This window comes from Centroberyx affinis, unplaced genomic scaffold (genome assembly GCF_046629955.1).
Source record: "Centroberyx affinis isolate AG114_WGS23_722 - 3 ecotype Tasmania unplaced genomic scaffold, CSIRO-AGI_Caff_v1 ptg006791l_1, whole genome shotgun sequence".
Lineage (NCBI taxonomy): Eukaryota > Metazoa > Chordata > Actinopteri > Beryciformes > Berycidae > Centroberyx > Centroberyx affinis.
The window spans coordinates 29,512-47,303 of NW_027283445.1; the positions used below are offsets into that span (position 1 = coordinate 29,512).

At 41.3% G+C, this 17,792-nt stretch overlaps 1 protein-coding gene across 4 annotated transcripts; it reads right to left on the minus strand.

Moving 5' to 3' along the window:
- Positions 1 to 555: 555 nt before the first annotated feature.
- nup58 (nucleoporin 58) lies at positions 556 to 17,704 on the minus strand. 4 transcript variants are annotated; one of them, XM_071513143.1, is made up of 14 exons: positions 17,299 to 17,704; positions 15,809 to 15,990; positions 15,582 to 15,614; positions 14,605 to 14,895; positions 14,231 to 14,399; positions 13,895 to 13,960; positions 13,174 to 13,348; positions 12,858 to 12,937; positions 12,330 to 12,448; positions 11,883 to 11,965; positions 10,289 to 10,490; positions 3,963 to 4,046; positions 3,020 to 3,118; positions 556 to 2,326 (listed from the first exon to the last, which is right to left on the minus strand). In XM_071513143.1, exons 1-14 carry the CDS (start codon positions 17,376 to 17,378, stop codon positions 2,157 to 2,159), a joined length of 1,833 nt encoding a protein of 610 aa, XP_071369244.1. In that variant the 5' UTR covers positions 17,379 to 17,704; the 3' UTR covers positions 556 to 2,156. The 4 variants fall into 4 exon arrangements, with proteins under 4 accessions (XP_071369244.1, XP_071369245.1, XP_071369246.1 ...); XM_071513144.1 differs by lacking the exon at positions 15,582 to 15,614; XM_071513145.1 differs by lacking the exon at positions 3,963 to 4,046.
- Between the last annotated feature and the right edge of the window lie 88 nt (positions 17,705 to 17,792).

The window sequence follows — 17,792 nt, forward strand, 5'->3', positions numbered from 1 at the left end:
TGTAACTTAGAAGTTTCAATATCTCAGGAACATTAGCTAGAAAACAACGCTGGCTGTATTACTTTCTAGGACTAAATTAATACTTAGCTAAGGTTAACTGACTTTGAGCTAATGGACTTCAGAGAGTTGTTATAACGTTAGCAAGCTATCTTGTTTGGCCATTATGCTACCGGTCTCAAACTAAGCTAGCAAATGTTAGCTTAGAGCCAAAGAAAGGCTCCTCCCTTACTAACTTCATGACTAACTGTCTATCATTATCCCAACGCTTATTTGAAGCCGCTACATTACCTGAATTCTTGAATGATGAATATTATAACTGTGGATCAAAGCGCTAAGAGCTAACGTTATTTAGCTAGATAGATGGCGTGTAATCTCTGCCTAGCAACCAAATGTTTAACATAGCAACATCTCATAGCAACAGTGAGGCAATGCAGGATCAGTTTTCATTTTGTCAGCCCCACACACACACACACACACACACACACACAGATAGACATACTGACACCCAACATTCGGTATCGACACACACATTTATTGAACTGATGTCATGGATGAACGGGCAAACCACCGTCTTTAAGAGATTTTATTATTAAACAGCTCTTTGAAAATACAGGTTTACACAGACTGTGATTAATAGAAAACAATAGCACAAACTACCAGTATTTGGTAACGGAGAAAAACGGCGTGGACAATTGAAAAAGCAGAAGAGATCCCCCCCCCCCCCCCATTTGCTCAACAAGAAGTCCGCAATTTACTATGACAGACACAGAGAGACAGAGACAAATACTTGTACAGTTCGCACGCATGCACATCCACACAATCACTGTCAGTTCATACACGCTGGCAAGTGCAAATTTGTTCTAGCACACACATACACCGAGTTGAGTAGCCTACTTAGAAGAATCTGCTTGTCAAATCCCTTTCAGATTCAACTAACTAATGGGAGTCATGTAGTACAAACAGCACAGCGTCTCCTCTCTCCCAAGTCCTTACATTTGTACACACACTTGCAGGGGTACAGAAAATGTGTCTAAAAAGCAATTATGAAACAACAGTAATGAGGCTGGACGCTAAGAAAAACACAGGTTATGTGGACTTGGTAATGGACTATCCCATCCCTATGCTATTCCCTCTCCCAAAACTCATCTCTTTCTCCACTTGATACAAAAATAAAACTGTGCTTACCCCAAAACCCACCCTGGACACTCTCCTGTGCCTATAAAAGTATGTAGGATCAGATAATGCACCCCATTTAAACTTTGGACATGGACAAAGCCCTTCCCACCCCACTATTACTCTATAAACCCTCATTCCCTTTGCCATCTCTTAGCCTTTCCTGGACACGACTTGGGCCAAACCATCATTTGAAATGCATTCACATACATTTCTGGGATTGATTGATCTTGACAAACACAACAGAACCAATTGAATTGTCCCCCCAAAGTGCAAAACATCCATCTTGCACTATAGTCAGACTGAAGCAAATCCTCACAGATCACTGCAACAATTCCAGTATAATTGACCCAACTCTGTCCTTGCTTGGCATTCCCAAAAGCACTGCAGCGCTAAAGGCCATGATTGACAGGCAACATCTTGAGGCAATGCAAATGGGCAAATTCATGCTAAGAATAGCTTTATGCAACCAATTAAACTAATGTTACGTGAGGCAAAAGTAATATTATTTAATTGCGGTGTCCTGGATCTAACAGGAAAATGCTCTACCAAAATGACATATCGCTTAAGGTGATGATATATGGGCAACTTTTTGTGTAACACACTGGCTTAGGACTGGGCAACTGGGATCAGATCAATATTGACAACACAGTGGATGATCCAGAACAAAAGTATAAAGAAAAAATACTGCTGGTTTTATAGTCAGTGATGGGTTTTTTTTCAACTTTTGTTTACTGAGCATATATCTCCCATTCATTTCTAATGGGAGATTATTTTTCCCTATGTTTTCTGTGTTTCCAATCACATCCCTGATGATTTTTTGGGCAATAAAGATGCTCATTTACATTTCCTCAAATTTACATTTCCTTTGCTCTGTTGTTGGATAAAGATGATTATAGCGCCAATATGCTTTTGGGAGACAGGGCTTTAAACTCTAGAAAGCCCTAGGCTGGTCAGTCGGAGGGTTCTGTCTTTCGTCGGTTCTATCTCTTTCCCCTCTTATTGCCGACGGGAGGCTTCTTGAGCTGCAGCAGGGGCCCTCCTGCACCGAAGCCCGTAGCAGGTGGGTTAGACACACCGAAGGTCAGGCCGGCAGAGGCGTTGATTCCAGGGTTACTGAAGTTAAAGCCTGAACTGCTGCCGGTACCAAAACCTGGGAGGAGCGAGAGACAGGGAGCAGGGGAGGGCAGAAAGAGAGAGAGGGGGAAAGAGCAAGAAGAATATATAAGGAAGGGGGGGTGGAAGAGACGAGGGAGGGAGCAGATAAAGGGTAAAGGGTTGAGGAGAGATAGAGGGAAAAAAATTGCATTAACTTAAAGCCCTTCCATAAAAGTGTGTGTGTGTGTGTGAGATAGAGATACTTAGGTGACAGATCGGTGGGATTTACCGACTTTTGAGCAAAGTTTGTCAAACTTTGCTCCACTTGGTATGAACCACTTGGTATGAAAATTGGTATGAAAATTCAGAACCTAACCCGTGTTGTGGGGCCACACCGCCAGCACACTTGTCATGTAAAAGGTGTAAAAAAAAGAGTATAAAAAGAGGGGTGCTGACAAAGTTGACACATTGCAGCGGGGACAAGAGAAACTAAAAGATACCTGCACATTGCTCCCAGGCTCACAATAGCTTGAAAATATGTATGCAGGAAGCCTCTTCTTCATGAATAAGCATGTATATACCTCCGCTTTTGACGACATTATAAGGTCACAGTCCATAGGGAAATGACAATTGAGGAAGTACACCTGCGTACATAAGTCTACTCCAGGTCTAGTGTGAATAGTAGTGACATGGGGCATTCAAACCATATCAGCATACTGTAATATTCTCAGGCTGTGTGTGTATGTACCTGCGCTCAGACTGCCTCCTGTGGGCTTAGTGGTGGAGGAGAAACCGAAAGAAGAGCCCCCAGTGCCCACCCCACCAAATCCTGGACCACCACCAAAACCTGTGGGAGTGAGAGACATGGAAGTTAGCTGTGGTAACACACACACACCCGCACACACACATACAGCCTACACCAAGAGTGAAAACAAGGAGCAGCGCCTCAGAAGTGCACATAGGTGCACATTAACAAACATACACACGCACACCAAGTGGCACGACCCAGTGAATCAACAGAGCACTAAGCATCAGTAGGATACAAGTCACTCAACTTGTGACTGGACGAGACAGGATTAAGAATAGACTGCATAGCAAAGTACTGGTCAATGGGAGAGAAAAGCCTGAGAAAGATTTGACCAAACACACTGTCTTGCTTTGCGTTAAGCCTGCTTGCAACCAGTCATGTTACTGTCCACAAGTCGATTAACAGCTGAAGCACAAAGGTGTTGCAGCAAAAGGAAGGACATATAACAGCTGCTGAAGATTGTTGGCCCAACTTTTCCTCACTGAAGAAAAGTTGATGAAAATGAGGAACTGATGGCAACTGTGGTGTGGTCGCATCGACCCACTTGTCTCAGGTCAGAGTAAATAAAGTGACCTGCGGCAAGTGGTTGCTCAATTCTCTCTTGTGGTGTGAATGCACAGTTAACCTCTTGCACTTGAGAGTAGAGAAAAGCTGCAAAGCTCTCACTACATCACTCATTTGTTACATAAACACACACACACACACACACACACACACCGCCTGCTACCTACACTCAGTATCATACAAGACCAAGGGAGCAGCGAGAAAAAAAAGAAGCTGGAATTAAAAGCTAGAATGGGTGGGGCAGAAATGGCTTAAGGGAAGGGCAAGGTAGAGAAATAAAATGGAATATTCATATTAAAATTAAAAACAGAGGTAGTACCTCCAAGGCTGGAAGAGCCCAAGCTAGTGCCCACTGCCGAGGCAAAGGGGTTTCCGAACCCTGCCCCCAAGGGTGCCTGGGTCCCTGAGGCAGAGAGAGAGAGCATATGCTTTACTCCCCTGAAACTCTGTCTCCGTGTGTGTGTGTGTGTGTGTGTGTGTGTGTGTGTGTGTGTGTGTGTGTGTGTGTGTGTGAAAGATATTTCTTGTTGATTTCTTAGCAACAGCATCAGGTAAAGACAATATGACTTCACCATGACAAGGGCAAAGGATGTAATTTCTAGACTTACATACTTTCACAAAAAATTCAATTTCCCTTTCACTTAGATAGAAAATATCAGATGTATAACTTTTACATTGGAAATCCCAAATAAATACATATGCAAAAAACTCAAAAGTACAATACAGATAAATACATCTTTGAGCAACTTAATGTCTGTGTGAGAGAGGCTGTAACAGTGTGTGTTCTGCTGAGGGTCTGGTTGTGTTTTGTGTGTTTGTGAGCAATCAAGAGATTGAAATGGCCAAGTAGCTAACGCAGCAGTGTGTCAGCAGTTGTGGAGTCTATACTACCTTCACATGATGCTTTCAAAACATTATATAGTGACTTCTGCAGAATCAGGCAACTGGGAGCGCTTTTTCAACTGCAGTACAGCAAATATGTACTTTACTGCATCAATAGATATTGCTTTGAAGGAAAATTTGACATTAACAATGCAATCTATTAATGTTAAAGCCAATATTTGCTGACAATATGTGGAAAAGAACAATTATGTTGCTAGTTCTTTCACTCAGAAACCTGTCTTGTTTCCTTTTTTGTCATTTTTTACTTCATGTAGTCAAATTTAGGCATGGTTTCCAATTAGTCTATGTGTTATAAATATAAACTCCAGTCAAAAAGAAACAAGGACAAAGGTTTCTTTGTTTAAAAAGGGATTTATTGTCAATTTAATATGCAATTCCACTTACATAAAACACAGACAAACAGTTTAGAACAGAACTGATTGTTAATTGCTAGCTTCTATTGCATTTGACAAGTTTTCAAATCTTCAAGATTTCTGAGAGTGAATGAACTAGCATGTGCCAAAAATGCATCACACAAACGATAATTATTGAATAAAGCTTAAAAGGCACACCATATTATATATTAAATATACTGTATCAACAGGCATTGGTTATATAGGTTTAAACACACTCATCTACAAAGCACTCCAGATTCAGATAATAGACTTGAAGGTGGCATCTACGGCTGCCTCTCAGTGTAAACTGATCAAAATAAAGGAAACCCAGTGATATGTTACAGTTCGCCCAGACATAGGGGGAGTCAGTGGGGCCAAGTTCTGGGAACGTCCCACCAACAATGATTGGCTGAATTTACCTGCATAAGCTTTGTGGTTCATGTTTGTGGAAAGTTTTTTCACCAGTGTGTCCTCAAATAAAAAAGCCAGTTCTAGGTGGACAACGGTTAATTGTTTTTGAAACACACAAGCTGCACCCTGGAAGGACCTACACGCCATTACAGGCTACACACACTCTTCTTTGCTGTATCTAAATTGACAAAGAGGTGACTGATTAACAAATTTAAAAGAGATGAATTAGTCTAGCTTCCATATAAGCATTTACAAACTTATTGCTTGTCAGAGTTTCCAAGACTTCCAAAAACAACCTGCAACAGAAGTACCTTCTGGAAGTCAAGTCCACTAAGCACCACTACCAAGAACTTTGTGTGACAAAAAGAAAGGCATGCTGTAAGCGTATGATTCGTATAGAGTCAAAAGAAATGAACAAGAATGATTAAGGACATTCAAAACAGTAAATTAACAGCCAACCACTCAAAAGACCAGATGCTCTGGAGAAACATTTAGGAATTAGACTTTCAAGGCCTATTTTAGAGAACAGTGTAGAAGCTCAAAATCACACTGAACAAAGTCAGGAACCATCTGCACAATCGAGGATCATCAGCAAATTCCAGAACAATTACAGTTCAGGAACCACTTGGAAAAAGTTCTCCAGCAAAAAACACTGTCAAGTTCAGGAAAACATCCTCAACAATCAATACGCAACAAAAGTCTGCCGGTGTTTGAAACTAGGAGGCACCAAGCACTGGAGTGAGAAATTCCAAGTGCTCTATTGTGTCAAAATCACATTTTTATTCCTTCACTTGTAAAAAAGAGGTAAGAGAACATCACTTCTGTTGTTGTGATGGCATTGGAGGAAATAGAGAAACTGTATTTTTTTTTTTTTTAATCTGAGATGTGAATAAAATATTGACAATGTTAGTGTCAATAGTCTCAATGTTAGATAGTGACAAACTGCTCCAACTGTTTACATTTTGCTAAATTGTGCATTCACATACCTTACATATAGTTCTAAGACACCTAGCATAAACGCACAGGAACAACAAGGTGGCTAAATGTCCACAATCAACTTCAAGGTCCAAACAGCGTCGTCAAGAGATCAAAAATCATCCCATAATTTTGGAATAATCAACAATGTTCAAGAGCAATCATAGAGGTGTGGAAGACAACATGGTACAATGTAAGCTAATATACAGAGGTGTCAAAATTCTGGACTACTTAGGAATCCAGGTAATAAAAGACACGAGTCTAGCTAGGTCCAAAGCTGTTTCTCCATTCTACAAGCAAAGAGTTTAGAGTTGTCGAAGACAGGACTGGAATGTCCAAAGCAGCAGTTTATTAATCTCTGAGCACACAACAGCTCCCTCACAAAAGATGACTGCATCAGCTGAACTAGGCTGTGTTCACCGAGCACCGCTTTAACTAGCAGCGATAGACAGATGCTCGTGTACACTGCTGGAGATGTCTCGTTGCTAAGACTCAACTAAAAACCAGTTGATATCGCAACTTTTTTCCGCAGTGTTCCAAGTGCCAAAAATGCTAAGCTCTCAGCAGTTATCTGGAACGAGCAACAGAGCACCCTTTCAGCTGAAAAACAAGAACCTAGTGCTATGAACAGAGGTTCTCAGTGGACACATAACCATACTGACCTTTCATTTTTTGGCACAAATGCATCTCACTGGCCTTGAGGTACCAGTGTATATGAGCAGCAAAGATCTCTCCTCTTCTGAACTACAGAGTTACAAACAAAATTGGGCTCAACTGACTTTCAATTCAATCAATACATTGAGAAACTAATTGAAATATCAATCTGTGAAAAACGCTTTCATTTTACATTCTGATTTCATTGAACTGAAAGTGAATTGACCCCAGCCCTGTTAACAGAACACTGACAGTAGCCCTTTAGTGAAATAGCTTGAGTCAAGTAACAGCGGTATGGCTACATACAACCAAATGAATAAGTACTGAACAGTGAGCTAATGTTGGTCGTCTTTTTCACTGTTTTGATGCAAAATCCATATTACACTCACTGTAGATGAAACAAAAAAAGACCAGCTTCAACTCGCTGTCACAACACTAATGTTTTTGACTGTACACAATCACACTGGCTCATCTAAGCCAGTGGGTGACAGAGACTGCGTTTATTCTACAAGGCTAACAGCCTCGTGTCCACTTCAGGGCCAAGTAAGTCTAGCCGGGACAAGACAATTTCTTAGTTGAGTTACAGATTTAGGTAAGTAAATAGTATATATGATTTTCTATGATTAAGCCCTGGCACTCCCCCTTGGCCCTGATGTGGACATGTTGCTATTAGTTTTGGACAATGCTGTTAAAACGCAAACCCCAACAACTACACCTAAATGGATCCTAGCCCTCGGCAGGAACTGGCCTAAACGGAGAGCCAGACATGCCTGAGTCTTTTGGCACCTTTTACCTTAAGTCCTTGGAGGCACTAATTTGAATAACCTCTTAGCCTACACAATCAACTACCTCGCCCATAAGTTAATGGGTCACCTGAAGCAAAATCCACCCAACTGCATTACTAGTGTTATGCTATGCTATTACATTGGCCACACTCCACAATACCATTCCAATTATGGACCAATTTATACAAAATAATACCAGAGACCATGACATCCATGTCTGATTAGGCTTAGTCTAAGAAATGACTGGGCCAAATACTAGAGAATTACCACTACTTGGCACATACAATAAATAGCCTAGATGCTAACTGAAAAAAAAACTCCTGCATGTGCTGCAAAGAGTTCAAAGAAGTGTGAATGTTCATATCTTTTTACATAGAATAAATACAAGCCACGCTCATTGTTTGGTTAACAATTTGGTGGCATTAGGGATCTGATAACAGTCTAAGAAAATACAGCAGTCTTGATGAAATGTTTGTTCAAAGAAAGCTGTAGACGTACACGAATAAAACTAGAGTTGAAGTCATGTTTCTGTAATTTGCCATGTGAGAATTTTCAAACCCTGCTGCCTTAGCAACCACAACCAATTTAAATATTGCTTTCAAGATTCCATGGAAACTGAAGACGCTGCCATGGTTACAAAGGAATGATATCTTTACTACACTTAAATTATTAAACTTTAGAAGGAACAAAAAAACTGCAGAAACATACTAATATACATAGTAGCTTAGTTTGTTCATTTCAAGCGGGTGCCCTGATATGCCGGTAAGAAGGCAACAACCAAAGCCTACAAAAAAGGCTGATAAATTGTTGAACACCTCAGAGATGTGGCAACATCCATAATGGACACTACTAAGAACAAGGACATTGAAATTTTAAAAACACTTCATAATAGTGATTCATTTGTCATTGAGTACTGAGTTGAGTGAAATAAAATGACCTGCCTACAAGTTGTGTTTCATAGCATTAGTGTACAGCGTAATAGGGCTGATTCGATTGAGATTTGTGGGAAAGATACCAATCAGTAATTCCTTAAAAAGTACACCTGCCAACACTGATCTGACACCAATCTGAAGAAGCAGTATGTTTCAGAAAAAGATCTGTGTCTTCACATGTCTGCTTATGTTGGAAATGAACTCAGGAGAATGACCAAATGAACTGAAATAGGATATTTCCGTGAACTTTTTACTAATGGAAGATGGAATGGGATATAACACATGGTATGATGGCTAACATTTAATAAAAACGTGCATTTTCTGCTTAATAAATAAGATTGGTTTGTTCAATAAAAGTTCACACAGGCATCCAATCTCATTATTTAGAGCATGGTTTCTTAAAAATATGGGTCTGGGCCCAAAATGGGGCTTGCTATTGGTAAGACCCTAAACAATAAAAGCTGTATGTTGCATGAGGCAAGGTGTCGCGATGACCAAATCTTTAATTTGGATTCTGGTCTGAAAAATGTTCAAGAGCCCTGTATTCAAAAATTAGCCAATGATTGACTGATTGGCATCTGATCAATCGGAGCATCCCTACACAAGACCTCTCTTTATGCAGGCAGACTGGAAACAGTAAGAGCTACATTATAATAAATCTACACCTTACACAGCAGTTGAACACCCAGACACATTCTAAAAATCAATAGACGCCCATACTCCTGACTGAACATTTTCCTAATTATATCTACATCACACAGCAAAGGTCTAATGTTTCTACTTAAACTCTTCATTTGTTAAACTTCATTTAGTACGCTTATTTCAAGCACCTGTTGAATAAAACTGAGCCCTAACTCAACTGAGACTCTAATTATAAGTTCAAGATTCAAGTTGAGTAGAATAGAGACGGTTGGGCTTTGAGTGAGGCAGCCCAACTCTCTCCTACTGTATCGTCTTTCCAGTAATGACTGCCTCCAAACCATGCTCTCAGATCCCATTACAGAGGACACAGAGAGAAAGAGAGAGAGAAATTTGGTGACATAATAAAATATCCTTGGTATCACTGTATGTGTTGGTTTCACTGTAACATTCTCAATATAGTTCAATGGCTTGGCACCAACACTGCCAGGGTTAGGTGTTCAGTTCCCTCTGGGGACATATACATACATATATATATTAAAAAAAAAGTATGCACTCTGGTTTTGTAAGGCGCATTGGATAAAAGCGTCTAACAAATGTCATTTGTTGTTTTTTCTCCTGGCTCCCTTATCCCTTGAACTGAGGGTTAGAGACAAGGTGGCAAAGCAGCACAGAGATAGGCGTTTAGGAGTTTGGCGACAGATTTCTCTTATCCCTCCCTTTCTCCCTCTACCCTCCTCTTCTTCCACTGGAGAAAGTACAGACAAGAGCTTGGCACCAGCTAAGGCTTTTTGTTGTTTTTAATTGTTTTTATCTTCCTCTCTGACCCCCTTTCTTCTTCCCTGTCCCACAGTATCATCCTCCTGTCCTCTCCCCTTTCTCTCTTTCCTTTCCCCTCTCCTCTCCCTCCTTCGTTCACTCAAACAAGGGGATGGGGGTGGAGAAGTTTCTAGAACTTGAAGGCGGTCAGACCTGGAGCTGGCTGCTGCTGCTGGGTCAGCGTGGCTGCCATGGCAACCGCGGCGGCGTTGGGCGCGCTGGAGAAGGGGGCGGGCCCGGTGGTGACACGCGGCGCGCTCTGCCACTTCCTGTTGGACGCCCGTTTGGACTCGAAGACATCAGTGGAATCCTCCAGGAAGGCCCGGCGGTAGGAAAGGTACTGATGCTTCAAGATCTGCGACAGAAGAGACGAAGAGAGGGAAAGACAGATAAAGGAGGGGAGAGTGTCAAGGTTTGACGTCATAAAGTTTGTATTTTTTAAGAGTAACTTAACACCAAACCCAAATCCGTGTAAAGCCTGACATCTAAGAAGGTAAAAAGCATGCTACTGGAATTGCCATCTGTAATTGGCTGATCTTTGGTGCCATGTGATGCCACCTTCTATAGAGTACAACAGGTGGTGACATCATGAGTAAATGTTAAAAAAAAAATCTAATTAGATACAAAATGATTGGGGTAAATTTACTCATTTGTTAAAAAAGTAGGCTAATTAGATTTTCTGTAGACAGTAATAAATTGGATATAACTCTAAATGACAAAGATATTCTCCTTTAAACCTGACAATGAGTACATTTACATGCACACCAATCCCCTGATAACTGGGAGTAATCAGCTTAAGGCAATATTTGATTACAACATTTACATGGTTCGAAGTAATGCCACGAGCAGGAATCTATAGTTCAATAGTCAGAGAATTGCCTTAATCGGGTTGAGATTGAACAATTGGGGTGCATGTCAGCGTACTCAATGACAGCAACTAGTTTCTTCTCCAGGATTTGTGAAGGAAGAAAAAGAGAAGAACAAAGAAAGATTCAAAGACTACTTCAAAGGTCTGAAAAAAGCCATGGTATGAGTACTCCAATGTCTGTGACAAAGAGAAAGAGAAGAAAATGCAAAGAGGAAAAGTAACCGAGACTTAATGACTACTTCTAAGGCCTGTCAGTTGCCCAGTTAGTCGTGCTTCAAAATCAGATCAGAAGGAGGGCAAGAAGGCAGGAAAACCGTGAAGAGACAAACACCAACTTCTAAGTACTCAGGAGCTGACAAAAGCAGAAAAGCCTGTCACCTAGTTCTCTTTCAGTTCTCCAGCACCATTAAAGTTTTCCATTTTTGTCATTTTATTCATTTCAACCATTGTCCTTGTGCTTCTGCTTCTGTATGTTTGCCATCCCACAGTTTCTAGATTGTGGTGCTCTAGGAACTGCTAAACTGCAGCTTTATCTGGTCCAAATCCTATAATATCAACCATCTAGGGATCGGTCACATTTTTGCTAATCATGAATTTTCTATGATGGTTTGCATCATACAACACAATTTTCCTGAACAATATTTATCAGTGTCACTCTTCAAATGCTTTTTGTTGAATTAGTTTTTGTTGGTTTGTTGGTTTTAATGTTCCAGGTCTTTCTTTGGCTGGCAATAACAATAACTTATTACCAAATAAGTAAATGCATTATTCCTTCCAAACTTAACTACATTTACTGGAATCACAAGCTTGACATGCAGCATTTGCCTACAGAAACATTGACGCTGCTGCATAAATTTCCAAGACAATAAAAAAACCCACCTTGACATTCTCGTGGACAGACTGGAGTTGGGCAGCCTGCGCAACAAACGTCTGGTATAACTTCTGCATGGCGAGAGACAGGTCTGGGAACACATACATACCAATGACTCAGTGATTATTTTGCCAGGTGCTGAGTTTACTGGCTTAATATTTATATCAATTATAAGCCACTGTAAGCTGTGCCAGAGACCTGTCAATGTTGTTTTGGTCAATGTTCATTATAATGTTCCCTGGGAGTGGACAAGCAATACAATAATCAACTCTATAGCTCAAGATCATTCTTCACATCATTACAAGAAATTACAAAAGTGTGAAATGACAACGGGTCAGCAATTACATAAAAGGCACATAAATAAATAAATGCATATGTGTTATGGAAACTTAACTTTAAGACATTGAAATGACCTGAAACATTTTCCCTACTAAGCCAGATGGATGTCCTCTTACCCTGTGGGGTGATGTGGGAGCCGCTGCCCTGCGTGGTCAGGTGGTTCTCCAGCTCTTCTATCTGCTGCCTGTACTGCTGCAACTGCACCTCAAACTGCTCCACCAGGCTACGGAAATAACTACACACACACACATATGAAATAATAGTCAACTTAACCTAATTCATAAAACTTAGGTAGGTAAAAGTAAAAAAAAAAAAAAAAAACAGATAAAAAAAAAAAAGGGATAAAAATTAAGATCAACAGTATTGACAGACTTGGCTTAACTTGGCAAAGCATAGAAGTACTGTCACTACCACTGAGAAGAGGAATGGACAGCATTGTTACATGGAGGCAGAAATGCGACAGGTACAGCAACTTCCATCAATTTTAACAAAACTTTCAATTTAACCAGGCAAAACCTGAGTTAGGTGTAGAAGAGGCTCTGGGCAAAACAAGGCACTCTGCTTGCACCCATCCGTCACCAAGACAATACCGCACCCCCCTCTTTTTGATTTGCATCTGGACTGCTATCAGGTAGCTGGCTTACTCTGATGGGGCCGTGTTCTCATGCTGAAGGCCAGGGGGAGTCTTCTGTGTCCGCAGTGCAATGTCAGCATTCTTCAGCTCCTGGAAAGGAAAGGGGACCGTCAATTTTCTGTAAAGAAATATGTTGGGTACATCTAACTTATGTGACTGAGCTCTTATCTCACTTTGGCCATGGTCAATGATGCCTTTGTAATATCATATTGTGTATGTAATTTATGTAAGAACTGAACAACTTTTTCCATACTTCCAGACTTGTGTAGGGACCATGGGTTTAGCTGTAATGTCTCACACGTGGCCCTGTGTGTGCTTGTTTTTACCTGTGCCGTCTCCAGCTTTAGCTTGTCTATAGCCAGTGCTTGGCGCTGCAGACCGCTGGCATTGACAGAGAGAAGCTGTTTGAGGTTCTTGATGTCATCTTGGACTTTAGAAATGGCCTTAGAGGACATCCTGCTGATGTCCTCCTGCACCTGTTTCTGCTCTTTTACAAACTTCCTATAAGACAGGGAAGGAATTAAATAGACAATATCGGTTCAAAGCAGTTATGTCATTGGTTAAAGGTTATGAAGCTGCTACACTGGACACGTTAGAGATGCAGCAGGACTCATACTCATAGCGTGCCATGGCTGAGTGCTGCCATTGTAATCAATGAAAGCTGCTATACCAGTCATGGAGGCTGCATGGCTTTTGTCAAGCCCTTTTACACAAAAACAGTCTGTACAACATATATGCTTTTGTCAAATGTACAACCCATTAAAACATGTATTTTAAATAGATTAGACAAAACCAAAGCTCTACAAAAAGCAAAGTTGTGATTAATACTTGTAGCTGTGTTTACAAGAAACTGGCAACAACCCAAATCAGTCGTGTCCCCTATGGAATACAAACACTGCTGGTGTAGCAGGTAAAACACTGGGCAAACGTGACATCTCTAATGTGCCCAAAGTAGCTGCAATGTTATAGAAGCAGGCTTGTGGCAAGAAGACCAACAGCTCAAATCCCACAAAAATGTAGAAAGTAACTAAGGACAACAATGCTTACTGGAAATTCTCCACATCCTGACAGATGACTGGGGGCAGGTTCTCATCTTTCAAAGCTTTACTATCCCTGAGAGTGAGCAAGAGAGAACACGAGTGAGAGAGATGTTAATACAAACTGATCAGTCATAGGTGAACAGGCACACATGATCATTCAAATTTTCTAGCAAAAGTTTTGCAATCCATATTCAAATCTGGATGTTGAGACATTTTCTGAATCTTCAGATTTTTTAGCTGGACTAATAGTAATATGGTTTGCTGGACAGAATTAAAAACTATTCTAGCATTTCCAAATTAGTCGAATATGGAACTGCATGCATTTTATGTTAGCAAGACTTACTGTGCATTGGCTCCAGATGATTTGTCGCTCTTCTTCTCAGAGGAGGTGCTGAAGTCGACCCCGCCCAGGCCAATACTGGGAGCGGGGGCCGCTGACGCGGCCGCGGAGGTAGCTACCAGAGAACCCAACGTTAACCCCCCTGCTCCGCCCAGAGTGGTCTGACCCAAACCTGCAACACACAGCACACACATGGTTATAGCTCAGTGGCACTAACACTGTTAGGATTGGGGATTATATTATATTTATAGAACAGATAGTTTTGTTCCTCAGCTCTGATTGGCTGAGCATGTGGATCTATGATAAATATTGAAAGAAACAAGTGTGAGGGCAGGAGTTTGTGCATGTGTGTGTCAGACTTTCTGTATGCGTCTCACCTGTAGACGCAGGGTTGGTGAAGAGACTCCCGCCCAGCGACAAGCCTGTGGGGGGCGCTGTGCTGGCCACTGTGCCGCCAAGGCCGAGGCCGAGGCCAAGGCCGAGGCCGAAGCCTGCGGCTGCAGGCTGCTGTGGAGCGGTGGAGGTCAGGACAGAGCCTAACGTTAAGCCCGTCGCCACAGGGGCCGTGGAGGTGGTGGCGGCGGTGAGGGAGAAAGGCGTGGCCGAGGCAGCGGGCTTGTTGAAGGCCAAGCTGAAGCCTGTGGCAGCACCTGTAGAGGCTGGGGTACCTGAGAGAAAGGATATGTAGAAGTAAAAGTGATGGCCTGTTTTCATGAAGTTTCTAAACACTTCATGTTTAATTTATTGTTATTTGTAGTACCAGAGTACAATTTTTTTTTATTACATGGCTTTGTTGAATACTCGATTCTGATTGGTCAATTACGGCATTCTAACGGACTATTTTTTGTAGCGGAAGCAATAAAATAATTTTTAAATCAATAAAATAATTTTTAAATCAATATTTTGTGTCAAATGATTGATTTCTTTAGTAAGCAGCCATGTAATAAGCGGGATAATGTACAGCGAGCGGGTCATTATTGCGAAATAAACCCTGACAGGGTGATGCAGGATTGTGATTCAATCGTCATCACCCTTGTGATTCAATCGTCTGCTAACGATGCCTAAATGTGGACTACACTTTAAAATCCTTTCAATTATTTCAAAAAAGGTTGTAGTGGATGGTTTTAAGGATTTACTCTGGGCAGATCAGAAGTCAGGTGGTTAAGACTTCAACAGTGAATTTAAGAAGCATCATGGAATTTGGTAGAGACAAGCTTGCGAGGACACTTCAATGTGCTTTTCCATGCAATGTTATTCAATCTTTTTTTCCCTCTCAGACCATTGTTGTCGGTTTTGATCATTGCGTCATTTTGCTAAATTTGAGTGCAGAAATTTCCCACATACCCAAACTTACCTAATGTAAGGCCAGCAGTGGGTGCCACAGCACCTGTAAGAGAACAACATTTAAATGTGAGACAAGGTTTGTGACTGCAGGTGGCAGACATGTCAGGCACACACAGGACTCTATGTATGTGCATGTGATTTCTAGCCTCATATTATTTGTGTATGCTCATCACACCAATAGCACCTTCACTAATAACAGAATACTTGCAAGTTGGTTTGTATGTGTATTTATATTACTTGAGGCAGGGGTGTTGAAAGAGAAGCCTCCAGTGGGTTTTTGACCAAAGAGACTGCCTCCTAGGCCAAGAGCCTGGGTGGTGCTGGTGGCGGTGGCAGCGGCGGCGGCGGCGGCAGGGGTGGCGGCTGCTGCACCCAGAGCAGTTCCAAAACTGAAGCCACCAGTACTCGCAGCAGGTGCACTAAAGAGGAAAAAGGCAGAAAGATCTGTCACAAACTCACAGTTCTCCCAAGGTATTTAAATGAAGTAGTGAACTGAACAAAAGGGAAGCACTGATTGTAAAATCAATGTATACCATGATAACACAGCCTTCACTGGGATAAAACTAAAGATGATGAGACGAAATAAGGGACTACTGAAATGCAAACCGACTGGTTTTCAATAACTAGTCAATGCACAGGGGGCGACTGAAGAGGGGACCTCATCCTACTTCTGAGCATAATATATGCAATATGTCTCCCTTGTTAAATATACCATAATAAGATATCAGGTCCACCTGCACTTTCACAGAAATAGACTGGGTGGACCTAAGTCAAAGCTATGATCCTTTACAGATTTCAGACACTTTAGGGATATGTAGACGAAGGGGACAAGACTCGTTAAAAACAGAACTGTAAGCAAATGACATCAACATTGAGCAAATGATGGTACATGTAAACGCTATACAGGAGGACCTCATTAATTATTCCCATTAGGAGTATATATTTCAGTTATGATAGCAACTTAGGTTGAAAAAAATAGTGAACTGGTCATGTTCTCTGGCCAACAGCTACAACTGTGGAAAGAGTAAAAAGTTTATTAAAACAGGAATTTACCTAACTTATAACTATACAGAAGGATAAGTATGCCGATGAGTGTAAACTCTGCATTCCATATTTTCAATCATTAGCTGGCCATATCAAATTAACGAATATATAAAGCAGTAAAGGTTTGCCTAGTCCCAATATGTTTCGTTCTGTCTTGTATGGAGAGATCGTCACGCCAAACTTAGTTCAAAAACCTGGCAGTTTAATATTGCCTTGCTCATCAGCAAAAGACACAAGTTCATACGTTACCTGATAGAACATTACGTTTTACGAATCTTTAGGAGTCATGCTTGAAATTGACATACATCAAATACAACAAGCAGCGTTTACTTCAACACAAATTTATTTTTTAAAAATTGATTCGCCTCTTATTCCCACAATCTTCCACAGGTGAAACACACCGTGGTGGTGGTGGTAACGTTACTGGTAGCGAGCACCCAATTCAAAAAGTTTAGCTTTTATCTAAATAAAGTGTTGCTTGTTGGATCACTTGTATGCCGAATTTACCAGATGACCAAAACAATTCCTAAAAACTCGTAAGCAATGTTTTACAAGGTGTGTAGATTTGCCGATAACGTTACGGGACAAAGGTTTGCCCAGAACCAATATACTACGTGATGGATGAATTACCTCTGGCTAAGCTAACGTTAGCCAAGTCGGCTATTACAGACTGTTAACGTTACCTGGTCGCTGCCCCAAATGAAAATCCACCACCCGTGTTGGTGGGACCAAGAGTCCCGGATGCGAAGTTAAAGCCAGACATTTTCCCTAAACAAGAGGCTCACATTTAATATTGACGGTCTGTTTCTACTTCGGCCCCAGAGATAAGAAGGCTTCGGGAGCCTCCTAGCATTAAAGCTAGTTAGCTTTGACAGATGCCCGCGTGAGGGCCCGATCAGCGCTGTCTTAATTAAATCATACTCAAAAAAGCAGAATACGGCAACTTTTAAAAATGAAATACTCTCAACGGTTAGATATTAATCCACGGTGGACTCGCACACTGTGCTGTCGTTTATGGCTTTTAAAAGCTGTCAAAAAATGCAGGTTTCATTCTCGCATGGTGTTATTTTTTCTATTCCCCGCTCGCAAGGTACTTCCCGGGTGCTGTTGCATTCTGGGATAATTTTACATTTACTACATTTACCGTCGTCCCTATCGTCGATGTTTTTTGTAGCGC

Coding starts and splice junctions, on each gene's coding strand:
- nup58 (XM_071513143.1), bottom strand. CDS start 17,378: ATGTCTGGCTTTAACTTCGCATCCGGGACTCTTGGTCCCACCAACACG. Junction 15,991..17,298: donor TCATTTGGGGCAGCGACCAG/GTAACGTTAACA, acceptor TTTCCTCTTTAG/TGCACCTGCTGCGAGTACTG. Junction 13,961..14,230: donor TCATCTGGAGCCAATGCACA/GTAAGTCTTGCT, acceptor GCTCACTCTCAG/GGATAGTAAAGCTTTGAAAG.